At 51.8% G+C, this 13,565-nt stretch overlaps 1 protein-coding gene across 1 annotated transcript in view; it reads left to right on the plus strand.

Annotated features, from left to right (window-relative positions):
• The window catches only part of LOC137355921 (EH domain-binding protein 1-like), a 107,378-nt gene that overhangs the window by 64,025 nt on the left and 29,788 nt on the right, over positions 1 to 13,565 (plus strand). Inside the window, 1 exon segment of the mRNA XM_068021585.1 lies at positions 5,815 to 5,900. Coding sequence (XP_067877686.1) covers positions 5,815 to 5,900 — 86 coding nt within the window.

Raw genomic sequence — 13,565 nt, forward strand, 5'->3', positions numbered from 1 at the left:
TCCCTCTATAGCAAGAACATCCTTCCTCAGATAAGGAGACCAAAACTGCACACAATATTCCAGGTGTGGCCTCACCAAGGCCCTGTATAATTGAAGCAAATATTATATATTATAATTATTATTATACACACACACAATGACGTCGTAGAGACGCTCACTGCGCTGACTCAGAGTCTGTGAAGTACTGTGTCCCCCCCCCCCCGGACCCAGCTCGACCTGACCCGAGCCCATCGCTGTGTGTGTGTATCACAGACCCCTGTCCCATCACTCTGTGCGTGTGTGTGTGTGTATCACAGACCCCTGTCCCATCACTGTGTGTGTGTGTGTATCACAGACCCCTGTCCCATCACTCTGTGTGTGTGTGTGTGTGTGTGTGTATCACAGACCCCTGTCCCATCACTGTGTGTGTGTGTGTATATCACAGATCCCTGTCCCATCACTCTGTGTGTGTGTGTATATATATCACAGTCACTGACTCCTGTACTTCATTGGCTGTAAAGAGGTTTGGGATGTCTTGAGGTTGTGAGAGGCTCAATCTGCTGCTCCTTCTGGTCAGACCCTATCGAAATAACTGTGTTCAGTTCCGGGCCCCACACCTCGGGAAGGATATATTGGCCCTGGAGAGGGTGCAGTGCAGATTCACCAGAATGATACCGGGACTGAAAGGGTTAAATTACGAGGACAGGTTTGTACAGACTGGGCTTGTATTCCCTCGAGTATCAAAAATTAAGGGGGGGTGATTCTAATCGAGGGGTTTAAGCTGATTAAAGTATTCGATAGGGTCAATAGAGAGAAACTATTTCCTCTGGTGGGGGGGGGAGTCCAGAACAAGGGGGCAGAACCTTAAACGTAGAGCCAGGGCTGTTCAGGGGTGATGTCAGAAAGCACTTCTTCACACAAAGGTGGGGGGGGTGGGGGTGGAAATCGGGAACTCCTGCCTGCAAATCGCTATTAAGGTTGGAGGGTCAATAAAAACTTTCAAACCTGAGATTGATAGATTTTTGATGGGTAAGGGGATCACGGGTTACAGACCAAGGCAGGGAGATGTTGTTGGGGTACAGATCAGCCATGATCTAATAGAATGGCAGAACAGTCTCGAGGGGCTGAATGGCCTCCTCTGCATGTTCCCCTGATCTGTCCACACCAGAAGAATTGTGACCAGTTCTGGTCAACAAGACACAAGGAAGAGATTCAAACGTTGGCGGGCAGTACAGAGAAGATGCAGAGGGGCTGATCTCCAGGAACAGAGTCTATAATGGAAACCTCTTGTGTAAACATGTCACGCTGTAGTTACATCCTCTTACCAGTAGAGGCGCTGCAGTTGCCCTCCCACCCCCCCCCAAACTAGGCAGACACCAAAATGATGATGTGGCAAGTTTAAACGGGCATCGGAAGTCGCCACGGGATCCTTTACATCCACCCGGGAGTGTAGACAGGGCCTTGGTGTCGCGTCTCATCTGAAAGACGGCACCTCTGACAGTGCAGCACTCCCACAGTGCTGGCGCTGGGAGTGTCGCGGCCTGGATTTTATGCTCAAGTTTCTGGAGTTGGACTCGAATCCACAACATAGTGACAGTGCTCCCCACCGCCACGCTCTCAGCCTCTGCTATTATTCTGGTGAATCTTCACTGCACCCTCCTCCAAGGCCTAGACATCCTTTCTTGAGGAGCGGAGAACTGAACATAGTTCTTCCAGAAGCAGACCGAAGCCTTTTCTCCAGGACTTGGGAAGAGATTCGGTTTGGAATTGCAGCTGCTCTTTGCTGCCTTACAGGAGGTGGCAACGCCTTCAGTGTAAAGGCACACACCCACTTTCTCTTTCACCGACCAGTATAAATTATAAACGCTGCTATGTACAGACCGACTGTTCATTTCTTCACACCAGTTACAGTTAGGCACTCAGCTCCTCACTGCATCTGCACAGCAGGAGTTTAATAAAGGACAGCAAGCTTGGAAAGAGAAAAGGGGCTGAGTCAGACCAGGGAGTAGTGACAAGGTGAAACAAAGCGTATTGCTGGAAAATGAACATCAGTACACAGTGCCATGACAGTAAGCAATCAGTCCCTCTCCACTGTCGTCCAGCTGGGTGGGACTGCTCTCACCCCTGGTTACATTCTTATCTAACCGGAGCCAGAGAATCACTTGCAATGGCTTCTCTTCCTGCTCCCACACCGTTACCTCTGGTGTCCCCCCAAGGATCTATCCTTGTCCCCCTCCTATTTCTCATCGACATGCTGCCCCTCGGCGACATCAGCATCAGTTTTCACATGTACACTGACGACACCCAGCTCGACCTCACCCCCACCTCTCTCCACTCCTCCACTGTAGCCAAATTATCAGACTGTTTATCCAACACCCAGTATCGGATGAGTAGAAATCTCCTCCAATTAAATATTGGGAAGACTGAAGCCATTGTTTTCGGTCCCCACTCCAAACTCCGTTCCCTAGCTACCGACTTCATCCCTCTCCCTGGCAGCAGTCCGATGCTGACCCAGTCTGTTCACAACCTTGGGGTCATATTTTGACCTCAGGATGAGCTTCCGACCACATATCCGTGCCATCGCTAAGACCACCTCTGTAACTTCGCCACCCCCCCCCCCCCCCCCCCCCACCCCCGTCTCAGCTCCATCTGCTGCTGAAACCCTCATCCAAGCCTTCGTTACCTCTAGACTTGACCATTCTAACGCACTCCTGGCTGGTCTCCCACATTCTACCGTCCGTAAACCCTCATCCAAAACTCTGCTGCCCATCGTGTCCTAACTCGCACCGAGTCCCGTTCACCCATCACCCCCCTGTACTCGCTGACCTACACTGGCTCCCGGTCAGGCAACGCCTCAATTTTAAAACCCTCATCCTCGATTTCAGATCCCTCCATAGCTTCCTCGCCCTCCCCCCCCCCCCCCCCCTATCTCCGTCACCTCCTCCAGCCCCCACAACCCTCCGAGATCTCTGCGCTCCTCCAATTCCACCCTCTTGTCCATCCCCCCGATTCCCATCGCTCCACCATTGGCGGCCGTGCCTTCAGCTGCCTGGGGGGCCCTGAGCTCCGGAATTCCCTCCCTAAACCTCTCCGTCCCTCTCTCTCTCTCTCTCTCTCCTCCTTTAAGACGCTCCTTCAGACTGACCTCCTTGACCGAGCTTTTGGTCACCTGTCCCTAATAACCCCTGGCTCGGGGTCAAATGTTGCTGTGAAGTGCCTTGGGAAGTGTCACTGCATTAGTGATAAATTGTTGTTGTTGTTTACCTGCTGTATACTGCCCACGGACAGGAGCTGACACTGAGAGGTCACCCTTTCACACATACCTTTGAACAAACCCGCCTGTTCCGCCGAGTCCAGACCACAATGAGTTTGTCCGGTTGCCTGTGACGACAACAAGACACAGCCATTACTCCCCATGTCAAACTCTCAGGAGCCAATTGGCCATCGGGGGGGGAGCAATCCCCGCACCCCTACCCCCAACATCTTCACCCCTCTCACTGGAGATGCTGACTCTTAAAAGAAAGACTTGCATTTACATAGCACCTTCCACAGGCGCAGGATGCCTCAAATCACTTGACCGCCGCTGAAGGGCCTTTTGAAGTTGGTTGAGGGATAATTATTGGCCCTGCCTGAGAGGGCAGATGGGGGCCTCGGTTTAAGCTCTCATCCAAAAGCCGGCACCTCCGACACTGCAGCACTCCCTCAGTACCGGCACCGAGGAGTGTCGGCCTGGATTATGGGCTCAGGGCTGTGGAGTGCGACTCGAACCCACGACTATTTTATATCGATGGCCCCTAATTCTGGTCTCGCCCGCAAGTTTTTTTTTAAATCTGTTTTTTTTGTGGGATGTGGGCGTCGCTGGCTCGGCCAGCCTTTGTTGCCCTCGGACTGAGTGGCTTGCATTTTAAGAGTCAACCTGCGGGTCTCGATTCACAAGTGGGGCCAGACCAGGTAAGGACAGCAAGATTTTCTTCCCTATGGGACATTAGTGAACCGGATGTGTTTTTACAGCCGTCGACATTGGTTTCATGGTCACCATTAGACTAGCTTTTAATTCCAGAGTTATCAATTAAATTCAAATTTCATTCGCTGCCGTGGCGGGATTCGAACACACATCCCCAGAGCATTAGCCGAGGCTTCGGATTACTGGTCCAGCAACATTACCACGACACCACAGCCTCCCCTTCGTGGAAACACCTTCTCTACGTCTACCCTGTCGAACCTTTTCATAATCTTCAAGACCATCTATCGGGTCACCCCTCAGCCTTCTCTTTTCTAGAGACAAGATCCCCAGCCTGTTCATCCCTTCCCGATAGTTGTAACCTCTCAGTTCTGGTATCATTCAACTCCATGTTTTTTGCATCTTCCCGAGCACCTCTATATCCTCTTTATAATATGGTGACCAGAACTCTAGAGACACTCCATTCAGGATTGGCTGCTGTCGCAGTTTCTGTCTAATCTTGGAGTCATAGAGTTATACAGCACAGAAACAGGCCCTTCGGCCCATCATGTCTGTGCTGGCCATCAAGCACCTATCTATTCTAATCCTATTTTCCAGCACTTGGCCCCTAGCCTTGTATGCTATGGCATTTCAAGTGCTCATATAAATACTTCTTAAATGTTGTGAGGGTTCCTGCCTCTACCACCCCTTCAGGCAGTGCGTTCCAGATTCCAGCCACCCTCTGGGTGAAATCTCTTTTCCTCAAATCCCCTCTAAACCTCCTGCCCTTTATCTTAAATCTATGCCCCTTGGTTAATGACCCCTCCGCTAAGGGAAAAAGTTTCTTCCTATCTAACCTATCAATGCCCCTCATAATTTTGTATGCCTCAATCAGGTCCCCCCTCAGCCTTCTGTGCTCTAAGGAAAACAACCCTAGCCTTTTCAGTCTCTCTTCATAACTGAAATGCTCCAGCCCAGGCAACATCCTGGTGAATCTCCTCTGCACCCTCTCCAGTGCAATCACATCCTTCCTATAGTGTGGTGACCAGAACTGTACACAGTACTCCAGCTGTGGCCTAACTAGTGTTTGATACAGCTCCATCATAACCTCCCTGCTCTAATATTCTATGCCTCGGCTAATAAAGGCAAGTATCCCATCTGCCTTACTAACCACCTTATCTATCTGTGCTACTGCCTTCAGTGATCTATGGACAAGTACACCAAGGTCCCTCTGACCCTCTGTACGTCCTAGGGTCCTACCATCCATTGTATATTCCCTTGCCTTGTTAGTTCTCCCAAAATGCATCACCTCACACTTCTCAGGATTAAATTCCATTTGCCACTGCTCCGCCCATCTTACCAGCCCAACTATATCGTCCTGTAATCTAAGGCTTTCCTCCTCACTATTTACGACACCACCAATTTTCGTGTCATCTGCGAACTTACAGATCATACCTCCTTCACGTTTAAATCATTAATGTACACTACAAACAGTAAGGGTCCCAGCACCGATCCCTGTGGTACACCACTGGTCACAGGCTTCCACTCGCAAAAACAACCCTCGACCATCACCCTCTGCCACCTGCCACAAAGCCAATTTTGGATCCAATTTGCCAAATTGCCCTGGATCCCATGGGCTCTTACCCTTCTTGACCAATCTCCCATGCGGGACCTTATCAAAAGCCTTACTGAGGTCCATGTAGACGACATCGACTGCTTTACCCTCATCTACACATCTGATCACCTCCTCGGAAATTCAATCCTGATCCAATCCTCTAGATCCCTTGACATCCAGGGTACCCTGGACTTGTTGGTCCTCCCCTTCCCCTGAACGGGAACGTGTTAGACCTGAACTCTCAATATTGGCTCTGAACCTGTTTCCCATTCTGCCGCAGAGATGAAAAGGCAGAAGTCACTACAGGAGGAAAGGGCTCTGGAGAAGGAGAATGTTCCGGAGACCAAGACTGAGGAAGAAACTCCGGTACGTACTGTACTCTAGGCTTTCCCCCAATCGAATCCTGAAGGCACTGACCCCCTCTGCTCCCCATACCAGGGTCACTCCCTCCCACCCTCAGTTGCCGCTCTTCACCCTACAGGTACAGGTCTGTCACTGTACAACACTGGGGTACAGTACTGGTGGGGACAGGTCTGTCACTGTACAACACTGGGGTACAGTACTGGTGGGGACAGGTCTGTCACTGTATAACACTGGGGTTATAGTACTGGTGGGGACAGGTCTGTCACTGTATAACACTGGGGTACAGTACTGGTGGGGACAGGTCTGTCACTGTATAACACTGGGGTACAGTACTGGTGGGTACAGGTCTGTCACTGTATAACACTGGGGTATAGTACTGGTGGGGACGGGTCTGTCACTGTATAACACTGGGGTACAGTACTGGTGGGTACAGGTCTGTCACTGTATAACACTGGGGTATAGTACTGGTGGGGACGGGTCTGTCACTGTATAACACTGGGGTATAGTACTGGTGGGGACAGGTCTGTCACTGTGTAACACTGGGGTACAGTACTGGTGGGGACGGGTCTGTCACTGTATAACACTGGGGTACAGTACTGGTGGGGACAGGTCTGTCACTGTATAACACTGGGGTACAGTACTGGTGGGGACAGGTCTGTCACTGTATATCACTGGGGTACAGTACAGGTGGGGACAGGTCTGTCACTGTATAACACTGGGGTACAGTACTGGTGGGGACAGGTCTGTCACTGTATAACACTGGGGTACAGTACTGAGGGGGACAGGTCTGTCACTGTATATCACTGGGGTACAGTACTGGTGGGGACAGGTCTGTCACTGTATAACACTGGGGTACAGTACTGGTGGGGACAGGTCTGTCACTGTATATCACTGGGGTACAGTACTGGTGGGGACAGGTCTGTCACTGTATAACACTGGGGTACAGTACTGGTGGGGACAGGTCTGTCACTGTATAACACTGGGGTACAGTACTGGTGGGGACAGGTCTGTCACTGTATATCACTGGGGTACAGTACTGGTGGGGACAGGTCTGTCACTGTATAACACTGGGGTACAGTACTGGTGGGGACAGGTCTGTCACTGTATAACACTGGGGTACAGTACTGGTGGGGACGGGTCTATCACTGTACAACACTGGGGTACAGTACTGGTGGGGACAGGTCTGTCACTGTATAACACTGGGGTACAGTACTGGTGGGGACAGGTCTGTCACTGTATAACACTGGGGTACAGTACTGGTGGGGACAGTTCTGTCACTGTATAACACTGGGGTACAGTACTGGTGGGGACAGGTCTGTCACTGTATAACACTGGGGTACAGTACTGGTGGGGACAGGTCTATCACTGTACAACACTGGGGTACAGTACTGGTGGGGACAGGTCTATCACTGTACAACACTGGGGTACAGTACTGGTGGGGACAGGTCTGTCACTGTATAACACTGGGGTACAGTACTGGTGGGGACAGGTCTGTCACTGTATAACACTGGGGTACAGTACTGGTGGGGACAGGTCTGTCACTGTATAACACTGGGGTACAGTACTGGTGGGGACAGGTCTATCACTGTACAACACTGGGGTACAGTACTGGTGGGGACAGGTCTATCACTGTACAACACTGGGGTACAGGACTGGTGGGGACGGGTCTGTCACTGTACAACACTGGGGTACAGTACTGGTGGGGACAGGTCTGTCACTGTATAACACTGGGGTACAGTACTGGTGGGGACAGGTCTGTCACTGTCTAACACTGGGGTACAGTACTGGTGGGGACAGGTCTGTCACTGTATAACACTGGGGTACAGTACTGGTGGGGACAGGTCTGTCACTGTATAACACTGGGGTACAGTACTGGTGGGGACAGGTCTGTCACTGTATATCACTGGGGTACAGTACTGGTGGGGACAGGTCTATCACTGTACAACACTGGGGTACAGTACTGGTGGGGACAGGTCTGTCACTGTATAACACTGGGGTACAGTACTGGTGGGGACAGGTCTGTCACTGTATAACACTGGGGTACAGTACTGGTGGGGACAGGTCTGTCACTGTATAACACTGGGGTACAGTACTGGTGGGGACAGGTCTGTCACTGTATAACACTGGGCTACAGTACTGGTGGGGACAGGTCTATCACTGTACAACACTGGGGTACAGTACTGGTGGGGACAGGTCTGTCACTGTATAACACTGGGGTACAGTACTGGTGGGGACAGGTCTATCACTGTACAACACTGGGGTACAGTACTGGTGGGGACAGGTCTGTCACTGTATAACACTGGGGTACAGTACTGGTGGGGACAGGTCTGTCACTGTATAACACTGGGGTACAGTACTGGTGGGGACAGGTCTGTCACTGTATAACACTGGGGTACAGTACTGGTGGGGACAGGTCTATCACTGTACAACACTGGGGTACAGTACTGGTGGGGACAGGTCTGTCACTGTATAACACTGGGGTACAGTACTGGTGGGGACAGGTCTGTCACTGTATAACACTGGGGTACAGTACTGGTGGGGACAGGTCTGTCACTGTATAACACTGGGGTACAGTACTGGTGGGGACAGGTCTATCACTGTACAACACTGGGGTACAGTACTGGTGGGGACAGGTCGATCACTGTACAACACTGGGGTACAGTACTGGTGGGGACAGGTCTGTCACTGTATAACACTGGGGTACAGTACTGGTGGGGACAGGTCTGTCACTGTATAACACTGGGGTACAGTACTGGTGGGGACAGGTCTGTCACTGTATAACACTGGGGTACAGTACTGGTGGGGACAGGTCTGTCACTGTATAACACTGGGGTACAGTACTGGTGGGGACAGGTCTATCACTGTACAACACTGGGGTACAGTACTGGTGGGGACAGGTCTGTCACTGTATAACACTGGGGTACAGTACTGGTGGGGACAGGTCTATCACTGTACAACACTGGGGTACAGTACTGGTGGGGACAGGTCTGTCACTGTATAACACTGGGGTACAGTACTGGTGGGGACAGGTCTGTCACTGTATAACACTGGGGTACAGTACTGGTGGGGACAGGTCTGTCACTGTATAACACTGGGGTACAGTACTGGTGGGGACAGGTCTATCACTGTACAACACTGGGGTACAGTACTGGTGGGGACAGGTCTATCACTGTACAACACTGGGGTACAGTACTGGTGGGGACAGGTCTGTCACTGTATAACACTGGGGTACAGTACTGGTGGGGACAGGTCTGTCACTGTATAACACTGGGGTACAGTACTGGTGGGGACAGGTCTGTCACTGTATAACACTGGGGTACAGTACTGGTGGGGACAGGTCTATCACTGTACAACACTGGGGTACAGTACTGGTGGGGACAGGTCTGTCACTGTATATCACTGGGGTACAGTACTGGTGGGGACAGGTCTATCACTGTACAACACTGGGGTACAGTACTGGTGGGGACAGGTCTGTCACTGTATAACACTGGGGTACAGTACTGGTGGGGACAGGTCTGTCACTGTATAACACTGGGGTACAGTACTGGTGGGGACAGGTCTGTCACTGTATAACACTGGGGTACAGTACTGGTGGGGACAGGTCTATCACTGTACAACACTGGGGTACAGTACTGGTGGGGACAGGTCTATCACTGTACAACACTGGGGTACAGTACTGGTGGGGACAGGTCTGTCACTGTATAACACTGGGGTACAGTACTGGTGGGGACAGGTCTGTCACTGTATAACACTGGGGTACAGTACTGGTGGGGACAGGTCTGTCACTGTATAACACTGGGGTACAGTACTGGTGGGGACAGGTCTATCACTGTACAACACTGGGGTACAGTACTGGTGGGGACAGGTCTATCACTGTACAACACTGGGGTACAGGACTGGTGGGGACGGGTCTGTCACTGTACAACACTGGGGTACAGTACTGGTGGGGACAGGTCTGTCACTGTATAACACTGGGGTACAGTACTGGTGGGGACAGGTCTATCACTGTACAACACTGGGGTACAGTACTGGTGGGGACAGGTCTATCACTGTACAACACTGGGGTACAGGACTGGTGGGGACGGGTCTGTCACTGTACAACACTGGGGTACAGTACTGGTGGGGACAGGTCTGTCACTGTATAACACTGGGGTACAGTACTGGTGTGGACAGGTCTGTCACTGTACAACACTGGGGTACAGTACTGGTGGGGACAGGTCTGTCACTGTATAACACTGGGATACAGTACTGGTGGGGACAGGTCTGTCAGTGTATAACACTGGGGTACAGTACTGGTGGGGACAGGTCTATTACTGTACAACACTGGGGTACAGGACTGGTGGGGACGGGTCTGTCACTGTACAACACTGGGGTACAGTACTGGTGGGGACAGGTCTGTCACTGTATAACACTGGGGTACAGTACTGGTGTGGACAGGTCTGTCACTGTACAACACTGGGGTACAGTACTGGTGGGGACAGGTCTGTCACTGTATAACACTGGGATACAGTACTGGTGGGGACAGGTCTGTCAGTGTATAACACTGGGGTACAGGACTGGTGGCAACAGGTCTGTCAGTGTATAACACTGGGGTACAGTACTGGTGGGGACAGGTCTGTCAGTGTATAACACTGGGGTACAGTACTGGTGTGGACAGGTCTGTCACTGTACAACACTGGGGTACAGTACTGGTGGGGACAGGTCTGTCACTGTATAACACTGGGATACAGTACTGGTGGGGACAGGTCTGTCAGTGTATAACACTGGGGTACAGGACTGGTGGGGACAGGTCTGTCAGTGTATAACACTGGGTTACAGTACAGGTGGGGACGGTACTGGTGGGGACAGGTCTGTCACCGTATAACACTGGGGTACAGTACTGGTGGGGACAGGTCTGTCAGTGTATAACACTGGGGTACAGGACTGGTGGGGACGGGTCTGTCACTGTACAACACTGGGGTACAGTACTGGTGGGGACAGGTCTGTCGCTGTATAACACTGGGGTACAGTACTGGTGGGGACTGGTCTGTCACTGTATAACACTGGGGTACAGTACTGGTGGGGACAGGTCTGTCAGTGTATAACACTGGGGTACAGGACTGGTGGGGACGGGTCTGTCACTGTACAACACTGGGGTACAGTACTGGTGGGGACAGGTCTGTCGCTGTATAACACTGGGGTACAGTACTGGTGGGGACAGGTCTGTCACTGTATAACACTGGGATACAGTACTGGTGGGGACAGGTCTGTCACTGTATAACATTGGGGTACAGTACTGGTGGGGACAGGTCTGTCACTGTATAACACTGGGGTACAGTACTGGTGGGGACAGGTCTGTCACTGTATAACACTGGGGTACAGTACTGGTGGGGACAGGTCTGTCACTGTATAACACTGGGGTACAGTACTGGTGGGGACAGGTCTATCACTGTACAACACTGGGGTACAGTACTGGTGGGGACAGGTCTATCACTGTACAACACTGGGGTACAGTACTGGTGGGGACAGGTCTGTCACTGTATAACACTGGGGTACAGTACTGGTGGGGACAGGTCTGTCACTGTATAACACTGGGGTACAGTACTGGTGGGGACAGGTCTGTCACTGTATAACACTGGGGTACAGTACTGGTGGGGACAGGTCTATCACTGTACAACACTGGGGTACAGTACTGGTGGGGACAGGTCTATCACTGTACAACACTGGGGTACAGGACTGGTGGGGACGGGTCTGTCACTGTACAACACTGGGGTACAGTACTGGTGGGGACAGGTCTGTCACTGTATAACACTGGGGTACAGTACTGGTGGGGACAGGTCTGTCACTGTCTAACACTGGGGTACAGTACTGGTGGGGACAGGTCTGTCACTGTATAACACTGGGGTACAGTACTGGTGGGGACAGGTCTGTCACTGTATAACACTGGGGTACAGTACTGGTGGGGACAGGTCTGTCACTGTATATCACTGGGGTACAGTACTGGTGGGGACAGGTCTGTCACTGTATAACACTGGGGTACAGTACTGGTGGGGACAGGTCTATCACTGTACAACACTGGGGTACAGTACTGGTGGGGACAGGTCTGTCACTGTATAACACTGGGGTACAGTACTGGTGGGGACAGGTCTATCACTGTACAACACTGGGGTACAGTACTGGTGGGGACAGGTCTGTCACTGTATAACACTGGGGTACAGTACTGGTGGGGACAGGTCTGTCACTGTATAACACTGGGGTACAGTACTGGTGGGGACAGGTCTGTCACTGTATAACACTGGGGTACAGTACTGGTGGGGACAGGTCTATCACTGTACAACACTGGGGTACAGTACTGGTGGGGACAGGTCTATCACTGTACAACACTGGGGTACAGTACTGGTGGGGACAGGTCTGTCACTGTATAACACTGGGGTACAGTACTGGTGGGGACAGGTCTGTCACTGTATAACACTGGGGTACAGTACTGGTGGGGACAGGTCTGTCACTGTATAACACTGGGGTACAGTACTGGTGGGGACAGGTCTATCACTGTACAACACTGGGGTACAGTACTGGTGGGGACAGGTCTATCACTGTACAACACTGGGGTACAGGACTGGTGGGGACGGGTCTGTCACTGTACAACACTGGGGTACAGTACTGGTGGGGACAGGTCTGTCACTGTATAACACTGGGGTACAGTACTGGTGGGGACAGGTCTATCACTGTACAACACTGGGGTACAGTACTGGTGGGGACAGGTCTATCACTGTACAACACTGGGGTACAGGACTGGTGGGGACGGGTCTGTCACTGTACAACACTGGGGTACAGTACTGGTGGGGACAGGTCTGTCACTGTATAACACTGGGGTACAGTACTGGTGTGGACAGGTCTGTCACTGTACAACACTGGGGTACAGTACTGGTGGGGACAGGTCTGTCACTGTATAACACTGGGATACAGTACTGGTGGGGACAGGTCTGTCAGTGTATAACACTGGGGTACAGTACTGGTGGGGACAGGTCTATTACTGTACAACACTGGGGTACAGGACTGGTGGGGACGGGTCTGTCACTGTACAACACTGGGGTACAGTACTGGTGGGGACAGGTCTGTCACTGTATAACACTGGGGTACAGTACTGGTGTGGACAGGTCTGTCACTGTACAACACTGGGGTACAGTACTGGTGGGGACAGGTCTGTCACTGTATAACACTGGGATACAGTACTGGTGGGGACAGGTCTGTCAGTGTATAACACTGGGGTACAGGACTGGTGGCAACAGGTCTGTCAGTGTATAACACTGGGGTACAGTACTGGTGGGGACAGGTCTGTCAGTGTATAACACTGGGGTACAGGACTGGTGGGGACAGGTCTGTCAGTGTATAACACTGGGGTACAGTACTGGTGTGGACAGGTCTGTCACTGTACAACACTGGGGTACAGTACTGGTGGGGACAGGTCTGTCACTGTATAACACTGGGATACAGTACTGGTGGGGACAGGTCTGTCAGTGTATAACACTGGGGTACAGGACTGGTGGGGACAGGTCTGTCAGTGTATAACACTGGGTTACAGTACAGGTGGGGACGGTACTGGTGGGGACAGGTCTGTCACCGTATAACACTGGGGTACAGTACTGGTGGGGACAGGTCTGTCAGTGTATAACACTGGGGTACAGGACT

This window comes from Heterodontus francisci, chromosome 44 (genome assembly GCF_036365525.1).
Source record: "Heterodontus francisci isolate sHetFra1 chromosome 44, sHetFra1.hap1, whole genome shotgun sequence".
Lineage (NCBI taxonomy): Eukaryota > Metazoa > Chordata > Chondrichthyes > Heterodontiformes > Heterodontidae > Heterodontus > Heterodontus francisci.